Below are 24213 nucleotides of genomic sequence, written 5' to 3'. Positions count from 1 at the left end.
TACGTCCGCCACTTCATGCAACCTCTGGCTGAACCGCAGCGGAGTTACGCAATAAGCAATTATGTAAATTGCTGCAACTGTGGATCACTCATGTCTGACACGCCTTCAGGTCATCAGGTGGTCTCTCTCTATGGTCAATAAATCTCTCAATCTACATTTTATTGACGGACTTAATTATATTAAATTAAGGGCGACTGTAACGAGCCCTTCAGGGTCCACAGCGATATCGTTCACCCCCGTGGGCCCAACACCACCAACCTTCAGCCCTCGTCTCAGGAGCGTCCAGCCACAAACGGGGGGGCATATTTTTGATTCCCCAATTTGATTTTCGCCGCTCACGGAAACAACAAAAAGCCCAAGCTGAAACAACTTGTTTTTATTGAACATAAATTATAAAACAAGGCATGTAAAAAAATATTCAACAAGTTTAGAAATTCTTTATACAACTATGTACAGGCAATGACGTGAGCCGATAAAAGTAACAAAGCTTTTTGTGTCATTCAGTTATCAATCACAAAGGAAAACAAAGTAACAACGTTCACCCTCCAACCTCAAACGTCCTTCAGCGGAGTTAATTGGACTGATCCGTCTCCTTCTTACTAAAGGTATAATTATACTAAAGAAACAACAATGAAGGTACTAAGCAGTTTTTAACAAATGTGTAATTAACTTAACTCCTGCCTTTTAACACCGAGGTAGTAAACCTGAGAGAAAAGAGAAAGAGAAAGAAGCAAATATAAAAGGAAAAGGGATCAAATGAGGGCGCTTATTTAGCAGGAGCTTCCATTCTAATATGTACAAAACTGTTAAAAGCATCAAATATTTATTTCCGTTGGATGAATGTTGCACATTTATTAATCAAAAACACAATGATGTCTCAGGAAGTAAGCAGAGAAGGATCATATTTGAATTAAACCCAGCAAACGTCCTTATCAAAGTGGTTGCGTAACAGTGGGATAAAAGCTTCCGAGCATCTCTGCAGCCACAGGTAAAATCAGAAACTGCTTTGGACGAAGATATTAAAAACATTTCATGGGTACATGTTGTCCGCGTCTGAATGGGCAGATTTTATCCAGACACAAATTAAAATGTAGCTGCACTAATGCGACAAAAGTGCCTCGAATGACATTAATTTAGCCTGGTCAGAAGGGAGAAAAGAAGTGTACGAATAAGGTGCTAAATTAATTCTGATCATGCATATTGATCTTGTATTTACATTCTATTCTCAGCATAATAAAAATATTCGATTCCCTGATAACTGCCTTCCGGTGGTGCTCGATCGCGGTTTCAAAAGGGACCAACGTAACACACTGGGGGATTAATGGAAACCAGTGCCGTTTCCCATTAGCTTCATTAGTTGGCATGGCTCTTTCATAACGCCGTTCTAGCTTCGGTGACTCAGAACAGCAGCATATTTGCAGAAATAAACACCTCCATCCCCCAATAAATTAAGCGTTCGATGATGGAAGGACTTTGAGCAGATCAGAGCTGTGCACCATACCTGCCGTCCACTTAAGACTACATCGCAACAACTGGCTTAATGGTCCCATCTACAGCGCTAAACTAGAAGCTCGTGGTAGTAGATGGCGTGTGTGCTACTACTAATTCAGGGACCCTCGGCAGCGTCTCGTCCCACAGTTGCAGTGCAACTTGCTCTCGTCGTCCTCGATGGGGAACTTGTAGTCGTACGTCAGCTCCTCTCCGCGGTAGATCTTCCGCAAGGCAAAGATGACGATGTGCTTGCGGCCGTCCACATTGATGACCCGCGAGTAGCAGTTTGGCTCACAGGAGTGGTTGATGAAGCGAGCGGCGTTGCCTTGCATCGTTGCGTCCACCACGTCAAAGTCATCGATGCGGAACATGTAGCAACCGATCCCCTGGAGGAAACGGCGACAAACAGCTTCCGTTACCATTAAAGCCTCCCTTCACAACAGGCTTTTCAGAACAGACTTTAGGATTACTGACTTTGCCATCATAATATTTTTGCCTCTTATCAGTCAGGACAGCGCGGATGACCGTGCCGGCGTACTCGATCACCATCTCCCCGGCCTCAATGTTCCTTTTGCAGAAGAGTCCACGACCATGAATTTCAGATCTAAAAAAGGGAAAAACGTTTTTAAATTGGAGGGAGTTGAGAACACACATTAATTTGGACATTTACAGAGGAGTATGGCAGGTTGGTACCTGTAAACTCCTACTGCCTCTTTAGAGATCTTTTCCAGGTGTCTGAATCTCATCGCCATGGGGAGCTCACTGCTGGTGGCACGTCTGTTCCAGCCAAGCACAGAAATGTAGGATGAGCATGGATGTGATATATGCCAAATAATTTGTTTTTAAAAAAACCTAATAAGTTCCTCTTCGGTGAGGCTGAAATTGAGTCAAAATGGCAGATTTTCTGTCTTGCCTGGAAGATTTCAGAGGGAAATCATCGTCCTCTTCTTCAAAGGGCCCTGTAATATCTGGGAGCTCCCTGTGCTGCGAGGCCAGGAAGTTGAACATATCAAAGGTTGCTTTCCTATTCAAGCAAGGAGAAAGACCGGTAAGCATCTGAAACCAAACGAGCTCACTACTTTTCGACCAATAAAGCCTTTCTGTACCGCGAGTAGACTTCAGAGCGAGCGCAGCCGCTTGGGTTGATTGGAAGCTCCTCCTCGGTGTCTTCGCAGCGGTGGAACCGGAAACGGTGGTGTTTGCAGTTTGCTGCACCCTGCAGCTGCTCCAGCAGGAAGATAACGGCGTCGTGGACCACGCCGAGCATTCGAGGACCGCTCGTGCCTCCCAGAGGAAGCTGCTTCAGGTGGAAGTCCGCACGGGCTTCAAGGACACCGTCGATCACTGCCCGCCAGGCGACTGCAGCGTGAGAGGGGTTAGGAGCTCGTTAAAACCGCACACGTTGAAGCTTTTATCTTTCTTTCTCTGCATATCCAAAGCTTTATTATAAACTGGACTTACCCTCTATGCTGCTGGCTTTGACAGTGAAACCATCGTCACTGGTGATTTCAAAGCGCAGGTGGGGTTGGTTCATATATGTCCGTTTCCTGTGTTTGGGTCCAAAAGCATCTTCTTCAGAGCTAAACCCTGTGAGTGACGTTAAAAATAATATGAAGCAGCTCATGGAAAGGACTAAAAACTGTCGTACATCATTGGATGCGAGTGAGAATTGGTCACAAAATATTTTATCGTTGACGCTTTGCTACAAACCTGAATAAGGGCCCCATTCAGACAGGTCGCCATGGCGAGAACTGATCCATACATGTGTTTTACCCTGTCCACTGCCGTTACTCTGAGAGGGAGTAGGGTTCTCAATAGGATGCCTGAGCAGGAATGAACCAACACGGACATGAATCAGGTACCAGTTTTAAATGAGCCGGTCAAAAACAACCGAATCATTCAAGTCAAACGAACCTGCGAGGTGTATAAAGCGGCGGGGCAGTGATCCTCAACTGTTCCGGCCTGTCAGGCGTATTTTCCTGGCCCAGGTCAAAAACCTCTTTAGAAGTGGGAGCTTTCATTCTCACCCCAGCTGGCCTATAAGAGACAGTTTAAAGTCGGTTGAGTCCATTGAGATGTACCCAGCATTTTTTGGTGCCATCTGAATCTTCTGTGACACAGCAAACCCAACATAACGCAGGTGGGTTTTTATTAAACATTTAATCAAACAGGAGAATGTCTACCAACAGTCCTAAGGATAGTTTACTGCCGCCCCCCCCCCCCCACTCTTTCATCTCAGCCTTTACAAAATCAACAATAAAAAAAAACAACTGAACTCTTAGAGACCTGAGATCAGCAAGTTCATCCAGCTCATCTTGATCCTTGATGCCGTCCAGCTTGGATTTCTTCCGGGGGGCTCTGTCAGCCACAGAAGACACCCTCTTTACTTTCACTTGTCGCTGTGAGGAAGTAGGCAACGGCTGCGTGCCGTAGGCTAGGCCACTGGCTAAACCAGTGGGGGCCCCTGGAAGTGCAGCTTTTGGCTCATCCGAGTCTTCCTTCACCAGGAACTTTGACAGTCTTCTGCATCTGGCCTTTGACCTTCTGAGGATGATCGGTTCCGTCTTTTGCGTGTCTTGTTGGGGAGTAAGAGCTTGGTCACCAATAGTATTGGTCGTTTGTTTTTCTGCCTCGGAAAGAGATGCTTCGGGAACACTCGGAGGGCTGATGGGAGTTGCTGTTATTGCACTGGTACCAGGACTTTTCACGGGCACCACCCTGACAATGACCTTCTGCTTGGACGCTGCGCCGCCACCGACAGGTGGTACACCTGCGTTGTTTACATGAGAGTTTGGTTTTATGATGAACCGAGGAACTGGGCGCTGAAAGGTATTATTGCTGTGGAGAATCCTGGCAATATGGCTTATTTTATTATATGTCGGTGAATTTGCACTAAGCGACTGGTAGGTGTTGGTCCTAGGATCCTTGATCAGGATCTGACCTTGACGGTTGACCAGCAGAACCTGAGGACTGGGAGCTGTGGCTGCAGCTTGATTCGGAATCACTAATTGCGGCTTAATTCCTGGCTGAGGGTTGCGTAACCGAATGGCAATGGCTTTGCCGCGTGTGGCGCCCGGCTGAATAGGCAACGCGTTTATCCCATTGAGAACAATAGGGGAGCTTACTGTGCGTGGGACTGAAGCAAAATTGGCAGCGACGGGCAAGTTCGAGGCACCGCTTATAATCTGTGCTGACTGAGGCGGCAACTTGGATTTAAGAATGCTCTGTTGTGGAAGACACACCCTAGGTGGCAACTGTTTAAAGTTGGAGGGGCTTTTCCGGTTTACAATGATAGTTTTTGTTGGCACCTTGGGAGATGGCTTGGTTGTGTGCTCTGGGGCGTAATCAGGATCGTTCAAATCATCTTTAAATGCCTCAAATGAGTCAGTTGAGGAACTATTTTCCTCCATGTCTTCGACTGGATTTTTACTTTGGTAGTCTAGAACGCCAGCAAACTGTTCTGTGGCAGCAACTGAAGCCCCCTCATCTTGAGGTGTTGGGATGTCGCAGCTCATCTGGACTTCTTCTTCCTGAAGCTGCATGTCGCTTTCTCCATAACCAACATGAAAAACATCTGGTGGACAATGGTCAAACGCTTGCTCAGCGGTCTGCTCAGCTGTTGAGCAGTCCGACTCCAGTCTCGTTAGAGCAACCATTAACGGTTTAATAGGTGTGTCATGGTTGTTATGAATCTTAATTCCTCCATCCAGGTTCTGACATTCATCAGCTTCATCACTGTCTGACCCACCGTCTGCTCCATCCAACTGTGAAATGGAGTTTGGTGGCGACGGGACGTGACCTGGGTCGGCTGAGCAACTCCCTGCGTCGCACACAACAGTACGTGAAAACTTCAAGTAATGGCTGGAGTCTTCATCTTCAGAATCCCCCTTGCCCTTTTCCATCTGGACCTCTGCATCTTGCAACACATCTTCAACCTCCCCTTTTTTGCCCTGCGCTCCACAATTGAGCGCCACATTCTCGGCGAGCAACGTCTCATCGAACTCAATCTTTGCGTTCAGCATGGAGGCCATCGCGACCTCCGCGTCGGCGTCGAATACAGTGTAAGGAAGCTCCTGGGCCATCAGGTGGGATACGTCTTCTTCCAGGTTCTCAGGGGCGAGGGAAATCCCATTAGTTGTGGCCACTGCAGCATCTTCCGCCTCAGATGATGCCAGGAAATCTTGCGGAACCTCTGCCGAAACCGGAGTGGTGATTTTAAAGTTTTGCCTCCCTCTGTATAAGTGGGTGATGACTCCTTGCGGAGGTGACAAACTGGCAGAGATACTGGAGCTAGATTGAGGTGGGGAACCCCAGACCGGGGAGGTTGGGTTTTGGTGTGATAGAAGAGGCGAAGTTGACGATCTTGGAGGAGAACTGAAGAGAGAGGTTCTGGTGTGACCCGTGCCACCTGAGCGGAGGTTCGCTGGTACAGATGGATCGTTCTCTGTAGGTGAAGAACTGCAACGGCTTCTTGAGGAGAGTCGGCGTGGCCGACGGGTGTCTTCCAGGTCCCTCAGGGTCAGGATGTGATGTGATTTGGGAGGAATGTTGCCTTCAATTATCCAAAAAAGGGAAAATAAGACATTTGCAGCATTAAATAACGATAACAACAGAAATAGAGAAATGTAATTCTGTACTCTACCTGGAGATGGAAGGGGCCGAGATGATACTACCGCTGGTTTCCTTGTCTGTGTGTAACCAGGGCTTTTGGATTCAGGAGGTGTATTGTGATGTTTAGAGAACGGTGATGATGTATTGGATTTAATTGGGCTCGAAGAAGAGCTAAAACAATCTGGAGACTCCATGTCTGGAAAGAACATGGGTAAAATATACACCATTAAAAAGTTAATATGCAGCATCTTTTGTTAAAATTATTTGATAAGTAATGAAGTGGTTAAGCCATCTTTGCAGAGTTCCCAAGTTCCTGCTAACCTCTTGGATGACTGGGGCTGTGTACTGTGGTGTAATTCTCCTCTTGGTCCCACTGTGGGTCTTGTTCCTCACCAGGAAGTGGCGTGCTCACTTCTGTCACCTTACAAGTGTACCGACAGAGCCTACGAGGGTCCACAGTGCTCCAGTATAATCGAGAACATCTGACGAAGGAACCAAAATAGAACATGTTACAAGTGCATGAAACACAGATTTACGAGATATTAAAAGATTTGGGGTCGTCAGAATAATTTCATTTATGTTTAATTGGGGAACACATACACACAAGTCTCTTCTACTCAAAATAGCAATTACTTGGGAAGGGCACTTACTGATAGCCAACAGGATAGAGCATTCTCCCGTTTGATGACAACTCTGTCAACACGCCGAGTTTCTGAATTTGCAGAGAACCTGAAGATTGGTGATAGGAAAAAAATAAAAAAATGATGAGATGCGAAATCCAGTGATTTGTGACTAAATCTTTTCAACAGTGTAAAGATGTGGTTCAAAGCAATAATCAGATCATTACCTATAGTCATGTTAATGGCTTCTGGTTCAAGGCCTGTCAAGAACTTTCTCCTGAGATTGATCCCCTCGAAGTCCACATAAACCCGTCGAGAGACTTCAAAACCCTTCCCAATTACTTTCTGGAGGGAAACAGATTCATCCAGAATTCTGAGATACTGATTCAAAGTAAAGATGAATTTGAATGAAATATTTAATAAGAAACTGCAACTGTTTTCATACCTTGTCACTGACGAGATCCCTGTGTTTGTGACAGTACACCTTTCTGTCTTGCTGAAACACGCAGTTTTGGACACGTGCACACATGAAGTGGAAGTTGCTCTGGCAGGTTGCAAGACAGCAACCCACAGTGGCTCCAGACTGTCCACAGTGATCACACCGCTGGAGATTGAGGTACGGAACACATTACTTACTTTGACCTTACTGCAATAGCAGTGATCCATTTACTAGACAGTTGATCACAGCTGAATAATGTCCACGCAAGCTTACTAGATGGCGCCCTCTTGAGACAGCGCTGTGTACTTGCAGAAGAGCGCCGTTTTCCTCGTACACTTCTGCAGACCATAAGGAGCAGTTCACGTGGGCCCACTCATTCTGTCCCATGTATAACAACCGTCCTGCCTCCTATAGAATAGAATAAATAAACCATGTTACAACACAAGCTCATGTTAAGATGCTTTAGGTTGACACTTGAGCCAAATGTGCAATGGGGGCGTTCAGATAGACAAGTACGCTGCCCTTTTCTAATAACAAAAATGTAATGTGTAGTTTTATCATCACATACACAATTTAAATTAGGTGGTCTTTGAAAAGTAAGACGACTAAAACTCACGCTGGGAACGGAATCACCATAGTGCTGGCATAGAGTGCACTGCCTCAAATCTTCTGTCTTGAAAGTTTCCAGCGCATTCACACCTTTTAGGGGAAAAACACAAACAACAATATTAATGTCCATGCAGCATCTCTAATACACCACTTTAAATTAAATCAGTTTACATACTTTGTGATATAGCAATATGTTGTGGCTTGACTGGGGATAACAACTGATAACCGTCAGTGTCCCCCATCTGTGTGATCCTGGACTCCCTGGGCTGGTAGGTCCTTTCCAGCCACTGTGCATAGCTGTGTTCTTTAGAGGGTGGTAGGACTGCCTCGGGTAGCATACCACTACAGAGTGAAGATGGCGTTGGAATAGAGAAGAAAAGACAAGCAACTATAACCATTTTCCAGACACATGTGACTAAAGCTGCTTGATATGCACTTAAATGACCCCATTATGCAAGAATTGAATATGTTGAACAACAAAAAAAAAAAAACACTCTTCAATTCACCTTGGAAATTCCTCTGAAAAGGAGCTCCATTTCTTTAGGTGGTGTGAAGGAGACCAAGTGAAAACCCGCTCAATGAGCTATTGGGGAAAAACAGAAACATGTTTAAGTAAAAATTGATCCATCTCTGTTTTAATTGTAAATTTTAAATTCGAATCAATAAAACATGAAAAATATATATCAGCAGAAATCGCTAACATACTAATACAAAAGTAAACAGATATTTAAGAACGTGAGGATACGTACCTTTGCATATTGTATCCTTGCCTGATTTGTCAGTCTCTGATCCTCAGGCACAAATTGCTCCTCCTTCAGTGACTTTTGCATCACAGAAGTCACATCTGCATGAAAGGCTTTCTGAGAGAAGCAGAAAACAGAATAGGAAAATGAATACTCCTTATATACTCAATGAATTGTATCTTTCGATCTTGTTATGTTACTTACAATTGAATTGTATTTGCCAGCTTTAAACTCCTTCTCTATGGCTTGGAGGTCACAGACTGGTTGCTGTTCCCTGTAGTGCATGTCGCTCGTGCTCTGACACTGAAACAGAAACGATACAAGGCGAATTGGCAACAGCAAAAAGGAAATAAAGGCTCAAATTCCACGCATATTATATACCGTATATTATATATATCTTACCGTTTTACAGATAAGAAGGTGTTGTGTGGAGGTGTCAGACAGTAGGTCTGCGAGCACCTCCTCCAAACCAGATGTCAGCTTGCTCTGCAGCTCCTCCTTTAAACCGCTGTGCTCATTTTGGTTATCCCTGCAGGGCTGACAGGTGAAAGAATCTTCTCTTTGGTTTGAAACCAACCCGTACAATTCATCTGTAATGACAAACATATTAGAAACACATTATGATTGAGAGAATGTTACGCACTACATATTGCCTCTCTCAGATTCAAAATTAAATTTACTCCCATACATGTGTCTGTAAGACTCCTACAGTCTCTACCTTCTTGTCAAAGTGCAGCTCATTTTAGAAATATATATATTCCACCTTAAATGTAGTATTTGACTGCAAACAAACTCAATTTGAAATGACATCTACAAATATGTATTCAAAAAAAAACATACTGACCAGAAATTCCTTCACATGAGTAATGAATCCAGTGGTTGCAGGCTGAACACTGAATCATCTCTGTGTGTTGCATGTTGTCATCATAGCACTTGTGGCAGATGGTACAGAAGTTGCCTGAGGTAAAATAAAATCATACAATACTGTCAACAACACCTGGACACAACACATGATTTCATATTTACAAATCCCACCTTTATTGTGAAGAAGGGTGCAGTCAGGACACAGGTCTTCGTCATGGTTCCAGGCCAAGTCCCAGCTCTTTCCAGGAGTCACTCCACAGCTTTTACACCGGATGCATGTCATGCACACCTACAAATAGTGCAAAAATAACCCCAAACAACATTTATAGTAAGCTATAAAAGAGGGTAGATTAAAAACCAAGCACATGAACAAAGCTAAATGATTTTAACTGATGAAACTTGAGCATTTTTATCATAGATATCCAAAGAGAACACAAATTTGAAGATGTTAGTGAAAACAAATGCCCTTATTCCTTAAAACATATCAAAGGTATTTACCCAAGGGATTTTGCAGTTCATAGGTTTAGGATATGTTGGTCCTAAGCAGGCAGGGTGGTAGGAGGTTTGGCATCGTCTGCACTGCAACACGGGCTGGAGAAGTTACAACGAGCAAAGTTACAAAGTGTGAAATATGATTCTGGAAATACAGAAGCCATCGAAATTATAATGCAACCTCGACTTGCTAGACAAAAGCAGATGTAAAAACCTTCAGCTGTGAAAATCAGCTGAACTTTCTGAAAGCATTTATTCAGAGGGCTTATGAATGATACACAGGAACAATGAGTGCAGTGGTCATAATAAACTATGCTTACTAACGTAATATACAATAGAAGTGGGTTAAATGAGCGGGTCACTCATCAACAGGAGAAACATACCTTTGTGTTTTTGCTTCGTCGGCCGCACACATGACAAAATTTGCAACGCCTGCAGCACCAGTTCTCCTTGTTGTCCTTTAAAGGACGCTCCTCTGGTGAGAGGCAGAAGCTGTGGAAAGGCTCACAGCAGATCTGGCAGAATATCATCTATAATACGAGACAAAAGAATGCTTAAGTTTTACAATGTTGTAATGATGTAAATAATTTGGAAGACACCTAAACTTTGCAATCTAAGGTACTACTGTTGTGTAGAAGGCTGCCTTTCCAATCCAACCACAAAGTCTCTTTGCGGTCGGATTGCAATGGAATAGCACCTGACAATAATAGACGGGTGCTGATAACTAAGGAAAAGAGTAGGACATTGTGTTCCAATCTGCCAAATGTAAAACGATGTCTTCAAAATGCAAAGTATTCAAATCTTTCGAAGAAGTTATTACCACAAAATGAATCAACATTTGTCAAAATGAAGTCCTCCCCCAGCCCTCATCAAGCAATACCGCTCAGGCATCATTACCTCATGCCGGCCTTTACTCGCACAGAGCAGACAGACAGGCTGTGGAGTGGTAGAGACGGACGTAAGGACACTGAGGCCACCCATCAGCCACACGTTCTGCACAGCACAGTCCTCCTAGTGGACACAAAGAAGGAATGGATGAAATGTTTCATTGCTGGCATTGACAATACAAGAACCTCCTCTTTAACCAAACTCACTTGGTAAAAAAAGAAGAAAAAAAAGCCTGAGAAAGTCAGACACACTCAGAAAAACACACCTTGAAGTCCACACGGATCTTGTGTTTGTTCTGCAACAGGCCCTTTTGAGGAACTCCACAAGTGAACCCAGACAGGGTGTTCACTGTAGGACACTCTGCAGGATTCTGAGAAGGAAGGAGACAGTGAGAATCAGTTGGACAGTTTTTCAGCACTGTCCCTTTCATAGAATCCTCCTCTTCAGGATGGTTCCAGCGTTTCTCCTCCTGTTCTGTTAAATTGTTCTTCAATTCTGCATGGGTTCCATCAACACTCTGATGGCACTCTTGCACAGTTTCATTGGTCATTTTTTCATTTCCTTTCTGCGATTCAGTCTCAGTTGGTCGCTGAAAACATGCGTTTGAAGAAATGTCTGGCAGCATGGAAGGAGCATAGACTCGCTCATGGAGGGCTGACCTCACCAGAGACAAGGGCAAACTGTGTAACTGTAACACTGGGAATTTCAATGAGGAATGGGCTTTGGCTTCTCGATGAGACAAATTGATTCTGGCCTCAGGCAATTTGGGAAAATGTGGTGCCATAAGCTGAGATAAAAACGGATGGGACTTTGCAATGCACTGGTCAACACACTGGTGCAACTGCAGGGGCAAACTCAGACATGACTGGAGTATAAAACGGGGCAGGCGGTGTAAGTGTATTTGAGGCTGCAGCAGCAGCTTCGGCCTCCTGGATGGGCTGGTTTCGGGTAAAATTTCTCTGGACTCCAGTTCCTCTGTGTTCTCGTGTTCCTGTGGAGGAGGGGACTGCCTAAGCCAACCAGCAATGACAGGAGACAAAGTTGCACTGATTTTAGCGACATGCAGAGGCGGCGACTGTGCAGCCAAAGTGGCAGAAAAGGCAAAGTTTGTGAGGTGAAGTCATGCTAGCCAGGAACTCAAAGAGAAAGAGAGCAGAGGATTTTAAACAGGTGAACTTAAGAGCACGAGGAACTAAGAGGCAAGAGAGCACACGACCAGATCCCACACAGATAATTAAAAACATATACAGTAAAAACTATATTGTCAAACTATACTGTGCATTTATCACTGATGCATGTGAGCCACGTGGAGTCCAAAGCATTGATGCGCATTACAATAAGAATGGAATTTCTTATAATGGCACATCAGCACAGTTCATGCTTCATGTTGTCTGGCTTCCAATTTAAAAGGTTTTTAATGACATCTATTATTTGTAATGTTAAAAAAATCCTGGACACATCACGATACCGTGCGTTAACCTGTCCATGCATATGCTGTACTTTCAAATGTGCGCGGTGGCTTACATTCATGCAGAAGCTTCTTTTAGTAAAATGCAAGTTACAACAGAGTGCCGATAGGTACCCGAGCTACCATATGCCTTCACACCCACCACGTGCACCATCCACACACATGTTGCACTTTCTGCTGCGCTCTTCTCCTTAATAAAGCCATCATGGAAATAAACTTTGAGAAAGCTACAAGTTGCTTAAAGGATTGATGTTGTATATACTGGATCACAAAAAACACTACCAACTAACAGGAACACAAAGGGAGACAATAAATTAATAAATGGTAGACAGTAGTGCAATGGTGCGAACAATATTAAAGAATTCTATGAACACAGACCTCAGAACAATGACCGAGCGAGCAAAAGCACAACTTAGATTGAACCGTACCAGTGATGTTACCGATGCCCATTTTCTTCTAAGAATTATGATTTCATAATTAGAGTTAATTGTAACTTTACCTTGAACATTTTTGACAATCTCTTATTGATTTGGCCCCAATATGTGCAGAATATGGAAGTGAGCATGATTAAATGTGATCATTAAAAAAGAATTTTAAACAAGGCAAACTACGTGTTAAAACATTCTGACTGGCAACATTATTTGTGTTTTTCTGTCAATATTGAAAATCAAAACAAAGAAACAACCATATTAAATGAAATGTTAATTTCAAAAAGAAAATATTCATGCATCTTAAAGAACATTGTAAGTAATCATGCAGAAACAGTAAAAAAAAAAAGTAACTTAAACTGGCATGACTAAAAGATTATCAGGGCGATATTTGAAAGATGTTATTCACTCTTTGAAACAGAATCTGATTAAACCTGGGTATAGTGATATTTGGAAAGGACTGTGTTTAGTCAAAGTTTTCTAACCATTTAATGTGAACAAATCAACAGGAACTGAAATAAGGCTGGTAATGACTGTTATTTAACCAGGTTAATCCCAGGGTAGCTGTGGATTAATCTGACTCAATTTGTCAATTTTAAAATATGCCTGATAAATTCCAGGTCAGCCAAGCCTTGCACCAGCAGTTGAAGCCCCGACCACACTTTACTTATTAATAGTTCCCGTTTTATTTGTCTCATAACGGAAGCCACTGTGGGGCCCCCAGGTTTTTCCAAACCATCCACCTATGGCTGCTCCCGCCTGTGCCCTGCCCTTGAGCTACGTCAGGGTGATGAGTTACTCAGGGTACGATAGCCGCTGGAGAACTGATGCATTCATTATAGAATCTAAATCCTTACAATTTAAATGTGGTAATTCAGATAGTGTTAAAAAACCCCAAAAGCAAATTTAGAGATTAAACAAATATGAACTAGGATGTGTGCTGTGGACTATATAGAATATATAGACGCCAATGTAAGCCTATTAGAAATAGTGCTAAAATATGCAGCAAATGTGCTAAGCTGTGGGGGGTTCTGCTTTTACTCACTGTTATCTGACAGACTGCAGAGTGTTTTTCCACATGGGAAAACAACACTTGTGAGGCATATGTGCATGTAGTCAAGCTCAGGGTCTTTCTTTAAAAGGCTGTATGGCTTAAACATAATCTTCCATTGTATAGTAACTGACTTAATTACTATACAAATAGTCTCTCCACTTACTTCTTAAATTGAAAATATCAAGACCAAAACACGTATTCCATAGATCCACTTTGACCCAGGGTAGATTAGGTGGCATGCAGAAGACTGGAGAGGAAATCTGTTGTTTTTACCTTGTAACCTCTGGGTCGGTTCCCCACTCCTCTGGAGAAGAGCCGGCGATGCTTAATCACCTCAGAGGGAGGATTCTCTTGGTGTGACGCACCGTCTTCATGCAGAAGATCTTCAGAAAATAAACAGATCGAAATAGACAAGACATTAGACAGAGTTGAAACAGAGGAAATGGATTGCTCTATGAGCCAACTCTTGCATTAACATGCTTCATTTTCCATTTCCACTTACTTGGTTTGACAGCAGGAGCTACTTTTGGCTTATCGGCCTTATTCTCTTGCTCCTCCTCATCTTCCTCAGATTCAGACTTGAGCAGGCTGCTGTAGGAGCGTGGGGTGATGTTTCTCAGCGACTTTTTCCTGATTCCAGGCAACACTAATGCGGAACCCTCGCCGTCCCCACCGACACTCCAGTTCCCTTCGTCGCTGCTTGAAACCGCTTCCACAAAGCCCCTCGCCTGGACTGAGAAACAGGCTCGTGATTAATTTGGCAAACCACATATCTGACTGTCAGACAGAGGCCGGGCCCATTAAGAGAAATACCTTTAAAAGGTTTTATAACTCTTTCCATCTTCCCTTTTTCAATTCGCACACACCTCCTGTATCTGGAGAGACAAGAAGTGAAAGAGTTGGTTTACAAGTACCCTGCTTACTCAAGCTACAGGAGCTGTTATTTGTTATCAGAATCAGAATCAGAGTACTTTATTGATCCCTTTAGGGGGTGTCCATTAGGGAAATTAGCAAAAAAAGAAGTTAAAAAAGAAAAACAGGAGCAAAGTTATTAGTCCAAGTATAGAGGTCTCATAGGGTATTCTGGAAATCCCGAGTTTAACTTACACGCAACACTGACGCTTGGTGTTCGGCCCCCCAAACTTGGGCTTATCGAGGCAGTTGATGCATTTGGAGCAGTCTTCCTCGATTAAACAGCCTTTACAGAGTCCGCAGCGTCGGGAACGAACTCCTCCATGTCTGTACCGACTCAAAATCTTCCGTGTTTTCAACCTGCGGCCCTTTCCCCTCCCCCTCCTTCTTTGCTGGATGTGTTCCTGAGAGACAGTCCACTGAATCCTGTCCTTATCAGTGATGTCATCGTCATCATCTGCCACATCTTAAGATAAAACAGACAAAGAGGATGGGTAAACGTGCCAAAAACACCACACTTGGTTCAACATGAAAAGCAGAAAACGGTAGCTAACGTCAGCAACCACAGCTGCTTTTTCTCTACAGGTGCTGCCTCAGGTTAAAGGACAAGGAGCCACTTATGCTCATATCTGAGATACTGCTGATAAGATTCTGATGCCGGACCATTTTTGTATTTTAAAATAGGAAAAAAGGAAAAAAGGAAAAAAGAATCATTCCTTTCTGCAGCCAGGCATTGAAATGCATGATTGCTGACCCAAATCAACTTCAGAGACAGAAAGCTTGCAGATGTTTCCACCTGGCTCTAATCCTGGGTTATTCAATCACAATTTAAGTAGATTCACTAACACGTAGAAGTGAAAGTAGAAGAAGTTTCAAAATGGAAAAAAATTCAAGAATGCACTGAAATGTTTCTTGTAAAGTGGGATTAAAATAAAAGCATTTCTTTTTGACACATCAAATGTGCATAAAATGGATATTTTTAGAGAGTACAGAGTTCCTATTTTAATTGTATGTTTTGTGCAATAAAATATTTTTATATAATCTGACATGTTCCCATGAAAATATTTTCCCCCTCTTAAATCTTGGATGCAACTACACCCCTCCAGATTTAAGAATCTATCTGTAGTCACACTTCATTTAAATACACTAACTTTTTGAAAATTAGCATTTGTACTCCGTTTTTTTAGATTTTGTTTTTTGTGCATTTATGTTCAATGTGTTAATACAGAATGTCAAAATAGGAGAAAAAAAAACTGTAGTCAAACATTAAAGGTTGGTGCCATTTTTTTTAGCACCAAGGTCCAATATAAACAGGTAGTTAGAAAATACACCAAACCAGCCAATTTTAGCCTCGACCCCAGAGCTTAAACGGAACAATTACACTAGTTCAAAGGAACACAAAATGCATGTATGACTATGGGTCACGTGGTGTTCAGAAGCACCATTTGTCTTGAGGTGTCAGCAAAGGTTTCAATCACACTTTTTAATCCCCGATTCAGAAATCTCACCCACAAAGACACTCAAAACCTTTGTGAGAGAATTGCAGTGCATTTGTCGTGTCAATGAGCAGCACTGTAACAGATCTGACACATGTCCAAACTACAGGAAAAGCAGCACGCGTGCACACTGGTTATCTTTGTGCATGTGGGGAAATCAGGAAATAAGATGGGGAAAAAGGAGATATCTGAAGTCATCTCTGAGAACACCCAACTATTTGGGACAGCCACTGAGCTAGAAAACCGTAACACATTAAAAGAATATCAGCTGTGCCTATTGGAGCCTGTATTAAATAAAAAAAAAAAAAACCTTTTCAAATTCCAGTTTTCACTGTCCACACAATTGGGGTTGAAGTTCTTAGGACAAAGTCAATGTGTGGACAAAAGGCAGCAAAACGAGGATTTAAGATTTCAAATTCTTCAAATTCTGTCGTGTGCCCAAGAGAGCCGTGCAATTCCAAAACAGGTCAGTTTGCAAACAGAAAGCGGTTTTGTTAAAAGTAGTTATGTGGGCAGATCTTGACTGAGGCCGAGAGGCATGAACACACAGCTAATGAACCTGACATGTACAAACACATCACATCTGAATTGGATCACATCTGAATTGGATCACTTGCTTTGCATTTAAATTATTTTTTATTTGAATTCTCAATTAGTGACCAAATCACCCAGGATGGGACACCAGGTGCAAACATGTCACAGTGCTGATTTAACAATGTAGGTTGTGAAAGAATCTTTTTTTTTTTTTTACCCCGACAACACTAAATATGTTAATTTTGTCAAATTGCACTTCCTCACCTCATACTGAGTGATGCTCACTTGACCAGTGTTGGGTAAAGCTTTCCAACAGCGGTGGCTAATCTGTGTGTGACAAAAGATATTTTTGCTGGAAGATATCTAAATTTACAATTACATTGAGCGAACAAAGCATTTTTTGCTCAGCGTGTTAATTTAGTCAAAAGCTTATAAAAGTGATTTATTTATTTTTTTTCTCATTTGTGTTGCAGAGTTTAACTGGGTCGTTTGGGAAAAGTAGATCAGCTAATAAATACTTGGAAAGCAGCTTTTTCTTCCAGAAATTAGTAAAAATATTACGGTCAGGTAGAAGCTAATGGACAGATTTTAGAGATACTAGAATATAAAACAGAATCTACACGAGACTACAGGAGGCTAGAGTGTGAGAAGATCAAGCTAATACCAGGCTTCAAAACAGACAGATCTGGAATTATTTTCACATTTGCATAATTTTCTAAACACCACAATTAATTTTCATTGAAAGGATTAAAGTGTGAGTGAAGTTTTGTGTTTCCTGTTTTACTGAAATTTTCTTTCATTAAAAACACGACATTTGTCACAAATTAAAGAGGGTCTCGACTTCGTAGAGCTCCTGTATGAGGACATCACAAAAATCTAGAGTATATTGACTGGAACTATGTTTTAAAGACAACTTTACTGACAATTAAACTGCAATTAATCAGCGATAACAGTATGCAGCACACGTAGCAACTCAACAAGCTTCCTCTCCAGAATTCCCAGTCTGCTCAAATACAGTAAGTAAAAGCTGTATTCGTATTCTTAGATCCAACAGTGAAATGTACACGGCCCCACTGCTGCAACGATATTTCCTTTAGTTTATATTCACAGTACACTGAGCAACAGAAACGACATCGTATTCAATCTTCCCAAATCTCCTGATGTCCTTTTAAAATGATTCAGTATATGAATTTTATGAATTGCCCAAGTCACATTACTTATTTTATGTCCAATACAAGGAATGCCTTTTCTGGCTTTATGCAGTATTGATTGTATGGGGCACAAATCCAAGAAACACAAAGAGCAAATGTCATCTTCCCACTTGAGTATGGAATTTAAAAATTCATCCATCCATTCCTCCGATCATCAAGTTATCCATCCTTGTTTGGAGTAAAGTTTACTTCCTGTCTTGCCCCAAATTTCCACCAAATGTGATGCAGAACATGGGTTGCATATCAAGCAATTATTTATGTATTTACAGTTTTGTTTCTACATATACACGTGTTAACCATCCAAAATAGTCTTGGTGTCATATCCTGACTGAGACGAGCGAATCCCTCACTGTGAAGCTGCTGTTGCAGCCATGGAGGAACTCAGGAACCCCAAAAATGTGTTCAGTGGAAATTTGGAGTTTGACTGTAAAACGTACAGCTACTGGCTCTCTGATGTGGTTTTTCCCCCCACATAAAATGTTACCAAATGGTGATTTTGGCATTCTGGTTTTACAAAGACATGTGTGGACACACTACCTTCTGCTGCGGGGGAGAAGGTGATGCCCTCTCTCTCATGAAGTGGTAGGGCACTCAGTCTGGGAATGTCGTCTGGCACCATGGCACGGGGTTGACCCAAAGCCACCGCCGCTGCTCGACAGACGTGTTTGATTCTGGGACCGCCCAGAGGCTGCTCCTATACACAGGCATACAAGATTTCAGCTGCTTGACAGTTGGGCATATTTAAATATTATCAAAATGCAGCTTATTTTGGCCTCTCAGTGCTCAAAGACACAAAATGTATGAGCGGAAGGAAAAACTAATAGAGGACAACATAAGGAGTATTGAACAAGGAAAAAATAAGGTAACCTAGAAAAGGACATTTGTATAAAATAAGGACTGGTCTCCTTATAAACTTTTATAAAAGATTTGTTTTTTTAAAATTACCTGAAGATCAACATCTTTGGACGATACACCAACTTTCCTTCTCCTCCTCCTTCTTGTCACTGGAACTCGAGGTTCTCTGTTGAAACCCAACTAAAAAAAACAAGAAAACATTATTAAAGTTCTAATTCTATGTCCTAAAGATGCAGGTGTTTAAGAAGGCCCAAGGTTAAAGCTGGACAGTGCCCTCTACTGGTGAAAAGAGAACTGCAGTTATATAGAGATAAAAACTTTATTCACCAACTGAACAATTCGGGGCACCAGAGTCCCCAGTTACAGGATTAAACAGCGAGAGAAATATAGTTTGCTGGCTTAAACAGGTATATGTTGGCTACAGTATGAATGTGAGATGCTGTCATACCAGCATTACTATTAAACTGTTTTATTTGGCAGTTCACCATGTTTCTTTCTGATCAGGGCAGCAATCGTCGTTCAGGGCGTTAGAACTCTGCCCATGCATGTAAATCTTACCCTGTGCCTTCTGTTCATTTGCTTTTTTTTTTTTACATTTGTCGCTGTAAAAAACATCATTTTGTCTGCCAAAAGCAATTTTCAAAAAGGAATCAGCAGAAGAAGAGTTTAGCTTTGTTACCTGTGACAACTTCAGCTGCTTTTGTTGATCAATCTTGATGAGTTGAACCTTGGCTTTCTTCAGTAGATGCAGCATCGTCTTGTTGGCGCCACTAAGACCTATTCGATGGCTTAGTGCACTGACCTCCTCTTCGCGGCTCTCAGCTGGCAATTTGTCTGCTTCTTCTGTACCAGAAAGGAGCAAAAAGGCATCTTAATAATGTCGCAACGATAGCAATGCAATGCCCAACATGGCCAAGTCGACCAATTTAGCCAAGATGAGCAGGGATGAAGCTACATTTTGATTGAATTTACAGTGACGTTTTCCCTAAAAGTAGACAATCCACCAATGTACAGAATTTTGTCCTAATCGTTAGAAATAAAGGACATTTAAACTCTAGAAGCTGTTGTTTTTACAGCGATGTACAATATATATTTACGCGTGTCTCTGAAGGCAAGTATGTAATCATTTCTTTGTTGTTTTTTTTTTTAAAAAAAAAGCTGCGACTCAGCTAATCAAGTGGACAATAAACAACTCTTACTTTTAACATCCTTCTCTGCCAATAATGCATCCGAGGGCGTCTCCACCGTACTGTTGACCACAACAGACAGCTTTCTGACAACGCCCGGTGTGTCCATCTCCTCCATTGTTATCTTTGATTTCCGTCTTTTCTTTACGTGAGCGAGCGAGCAGTCGTGCACGTGGTCCCCATCGCCGGATGGCTGCCCTTTCTTTTTCTCCGCCACCTTTAAGGTCAGTTTCTTGAGGTTCTTGTAAATCTCCAGATGACTGGTGGTGGGACTGGAATTTGAAGAAATATTCCCTCTCGACTGGTTATCGATTAGGTGTATAGAATCTAACGCTTGACAGCCATCATCGTAAGTGGATTCATGGCGCGATGGACTTGGTTTTTCGTCCTCCTTTGTTTGGCTTTTAAGCCATGTTGACAGGGAACCTTTTGGGAAGGGTATAATTTCCTCATCCAAAAACCTCTTTGGAACTTTAATAACACGGGAAGACCGTGCACTCAGAGGAGTGGAGTTGTTGGAGTTCTCCTGGTCCGGCTCGCTCACCGAGGGAATAATGCTCTGATTCTGCTGCGATTGCTCACTTCCCTCGGATTTTACCGTGGCCTGAACGGGCTCCACGACATAAGCGTAAAAAACCCGCTTTTTACGATTACGCCTCAACTTGGGAAGTGCGATGATGGAATCCTTTTTTAGCGCTTTTCGCTTGTTTCCATACAAACATTTGCGATGTCTCCTGTATGGTCTTTTTTCAGAGAAATCTTTAGATTTACCCTCGAGAGGCATCGCTGCCTCCTCGCCAGTCTGGGAACCAGCTTCCGCCCCAGCTTCAGGAGAGGCAACCATGCCCTTGGCCAGCCTCTTCCTTTGCTGCTTGTGAATGGACGTGCACGTCAAAGCAACTTCTTGAGAGGCGCATTTGGTGTTCCCAAATCGGAAGCCCCTTGTGCGTTTCACAGCTCTTTGCGGCTGGGATGGGTCTACGTCCACATCTTTTGTTCCTTGTCGTCCTTGTGTATGACCTTTGGAGGGCTGCCTGTCATCTCTGACTTCCGTCTTGTCTCGCTTCCTGTACCCAGTTAAACTAACTGATGTCTGGCTTTGCACACTTCCAGAATCTTCTGACGTTCCCGCTTTCTCATTTAAGCTCCTCAATCTTGTTCTTCTCAGTATATCCAGAGTTTCTTCTGGCTCATCGTCTGCTGAGGGCGTTTTTTGATTGCCACGCAGTTTGATCGCTCCTTTTGGTATTTCCTTGTCCTTTGCTGGGATGTCTTTAGCCGCTCGTGGTATAATTTTCCCTTTAAGAGATTGCTTGGTGGTTTTAGATATAACTTTCCCAATACGTGCTCCTTCAGTTTGGTCTGGAGCTTGCTGAGTCTTTGTTTGCCTGAGTGATGCTTTCGGCGGTCGACCTCTTCTGGCCCCAAAACCAGTGAACTCCTTCTCCTGTGGGGGAGAAAAGATCGGGTCAAGTTCATGTGAAAATATATGGAAAGACCCTAAACTTGGTGGATGATCCTAAAATCGGACCATATTTTCCACAGGCACATACCATAATTTGAGAGAAATTACTGATAATTTATGAAGTTGAAAATCATAAATGGAACAATCGCAACTATGATCACTCCATTTTCGGGAATGTAATTTATATACCGTACTAAACTACAATTTGATTATTAAAATTTTGATTATTTCACTTCAGTCTTTCAAAGACATAACCTTTGAAATTTTCTCTAACGAGTCACCGAAGCAGTAATCAAAGCAGCAAATACTTTAATTGAAATATATTGAAATTTCTTGACCATAATTGTACTCTGCTTAAAATCCACAGCAGCAAAACAAAAAGTACTTGTGTTACACCCTCCTGCAAATATGCCCGAAGACCCCAACTTATGCACTATGAATTATTCACATGCATCATGTACAAACTAATGATCCTGCAGATTAATTGCCACTAAATCATCACTGATGACATTCCAGCAGTAATAGAATAACGTATAAAACTCCCTCCACACTTCTGTAACACCATATGTAACGCCTAATGCAGCAAGCCTATCTGTAAAACACTATACAGAGCAGTAAAGGGAAACATGATATGTCAATGCTGACGAGTTTACTTCTAAATGTAAATGTGAAGAGATCCGTGTGCGACTGGCAGCGGCGGCTAATGCACAAACAGTCCATGTAATCCTGGAGATTGTGAAGCATTGTATGAGCATCCACACCCTTATCAAAGCCATCTCGTCTATCTGGTATTTCTGAAAATGTGATTCGACATCCAGGTGTCAGCACAACTGCGGGATTTTGTAGCTGCAAAATCAAGTGGCTGCCTCGGTGGGACAGGGATGATGGAACGCACCGGTGCACCTGCTCTGGGGATTAATATGTATAGATCTCATCTGTTATCAGCTCACAGTAGGGCCTTTCCTGTCTTATTCACTCCTGCCATTTCTGGGCTGATTACCACCAAAATAAAAGTCTTCTGTCAAATATATTACACCAGTATTCAACTGTCACTAGCATTAGCATGCAGATTTTAGCATGCAATCCAAAAGTATGTAAGAGTAGGTTGCATTTAACATATCATTGATCAGATAAGCTCAGAGCAACATGCAGTATATAGGTTATTGAATCGATTTTTTACTGAATAGGTACTAAAAGAAAGACTTGGACAAAAAACCAACAAAGGGAGCACTTTTCGATGCGTTTTACAAGTTATCCATTACCTATTTGACAACACGCTAAAGAGTAAGACCGCTAATAAACAATATAGTAACGTAACATTTAAAAATGGTCGAAATATTTAAAGACGCGGAAGCGTTTTTATTGTTCCATTTTCCGCTGCATCCAAACTCGGACATTTAAAACGCGAAGCAAACAGCTGACAGCGTCAACGTGGTGAGAGCGGTTCGCCAAATAAACCTTTTAATTACGAAAAGACGACGTGGAAACTCCTCGGTGCGAAGATCCACTCAAACGGTGGGAATGAAGAAAACCACCATATAATACCACCAAAGATATCTAAGATGGTCATCATGCCGCCAAAGTTTCCGCCGAACCATCTTTTCATGCAAACAAACCCAGCTGGGTTGATGCCGAGATCCGTGTCTGTAACAATAACCGGAGCGCTTACAACGCAAAATGCACATCAAAACCGTACAAACCGTGCAAATCGTTCCATCTACAATGAAATTCAGCTTAAAAAACCCATCCTAGACCATACATTATTTGAATACGTCCATTTAGGGTTTAATGTTTGCAAGACAATTCAGCGCTAGCTAGCGTTAGCTTTAGCCAAATAAACTAGCGATGTGTTTAAAACGTAAATTTTAAAAGAACCGACTTTAAGTACCGCATTTGGCGTCTTTATAATGTGTGGCTACCAATGTACTACTTGTAAATTTTAATCACCTCATCGCTGTTGCTGGAGTCGAACCCCACATCTCCCTGTCGGCTGTGTTTTTCCGTCATTCCAAGGAGGCGCAGCAGGAGCGGGTCCTCGCTCAACGCAAGGCCGATGTTCACGGGCCTCGGCCTTCCAGCAACAAACTCCGGGTCGTCCCATCCCGACCTACCGATTCTGGTACGTTTCTCCGACCGCAGCTTGCTCCCGCGGGCCGTGCACGGTCGCCCGGGGAAACGAGCCTTCGCGACCCCTTGCGCGTTCAAACCTGCGACATTAGCAGGAGATGATACCGCACCTCCCGATGCCGCCATTATTTACTCCAACAGCAGGGACGGCGCACAGACAGGAAGGTGACAGCAGCTCTACGAGGCAAGATGGACTACGCGGTGGCGAAGGCGCGAGATAGAAAGAAGAACTGGTGCATCATGGGAAACGAACTTCGACTGCGCAGGTCGGATGACGTCGACAGGGCGAAGTCTGCGGAGACGGGCGGTTGTCGCGCGCGTCAATTAGCAACACATTAGCAACGGATGATGTTAATGAGAGTAATAGTCGGTCAAAGAAAACAGCCCGAATCATTTAGGAGTAAAAATATCCATGGGATATTGTCAAAATTAGCAATTTTAACCAACACTAGTGTAAATTTTTTTGCCAATTACAATATTGATATATATGTAAAAGGTGATCGCAAGACGAACCAGAATGTTCCTGAATTCAATTCCTCTTCCAACTGAATTAGTAAACACTTTTAACCTATAAGAAACAATGAGTCTTATTGCAGCATTAAACTGTTTAATGTCCTTTATGTACACAAGGTAGTTGAAATTTTTGCTGTTCATTTTAGTTTTAATGCTGCTTAATTTAACATAATGAAATGCATCTGGCAACTACTTGATAATGATTA

General features: G+C 42.6%; 1 protein-coding gene across 1 annotated transcript; it reads right to left on the bottom strand.

Moving 5' to 3' along the window:
• Positions 1-358: 358 nt before the first annotated feature.
• On the bottom strand, positions 359-23724 carry kmt2ba (lysine (K)-specific methyltransferase 2Ba). The gene is made up of 36 exons (XM_011609456.2): positions 23315-23724; positions 19915-21349; positions 19395-19558; positions 18806-18895; positions 18398-18554; positions 14815-15085; positions 14521-14582; positions 14210-14440; positions 13981-14090; positions 11023-11127; positions 10767-10880; positions 10253-10399; positions 9876-9968; positions 9549-9666; positions 9358-9471; positions 8916-9103; positions 8718-8816; positions 8520-8630; positions 8277-8353; positions 7946-8112; positions 7778-7860; positions 7435-7569; positions 7168-7326; positions 6950-7067; positions 6753-6831; positions 6424-6584; positions 6134-6298; positions 3778-6043; positions 3406-3528; positions 3202-3314; positions 2953-3078; positions 2598-2850; positions 2405-2515; positions 2185-2268; positions 1966-2095; positions 359-1877 (listed from the first exon to the last, which is right to left on the bottom strand). The coding sequence occupies exons 1-36, from the start codon at positions 23618-23620 to the stop codon at positions 1602-1604; spliced, it is 8541 nt and encodes a 2846-aa protein (XP_011607758.2). The 5' UTR covers positions 23621-23724; the 3' UTR covers positions 359-1601.
• Between the last annotated feature and the right edge of the window lie 489 nt (positions 23725-24213).

This window comes from Takifugu rubripes, chromosome 12, assembly GCF_901000725.2.
Source record: "Takifugu rubripes chromosome 12, fTakRub1.2, whole genome shotgun sequence".
Lineage (NCBI taxonomy): Eukaryota > Metazoa > Chordata > Actinopteri > Tetraodontiformes > Tetraodontidae > Takifugu > Takifugu rubripes.
The sequence above is the reverse complement of the archived record's forward strand: the minus strand, read 5'-3'. Positions and strand labels throughout refer to the sequence as shown.

What these genes read in the sequence shown, in the direction of transcription:
- kmt2ba (XM_011609456.2), bottom strand. Translation starts at nt 23,620, where the DNA reads ATGGCGGCATCGGGAGGTGCGGTATCATCTCCTGCTAATGTCGCAGGT. An exon ending in AGCAGCTGAAGTTGTCACAG is followed by an intron (nt 18,896 to 19,394) that starts GTAACAAAGCTA and finishes TGTTTTTTTTAG; the next exon opens with TTGGGTTTCAACAGAGAACC. An exon ending in CGCTCTGAAGTCTACTCGCG is followed by an intron (nt 2,516 to 2,597) that starts GTACAGAAAGGC and finishes TTGCTTGAATAG; the next exon opens with GAAAGCAACCTTTGATATGT.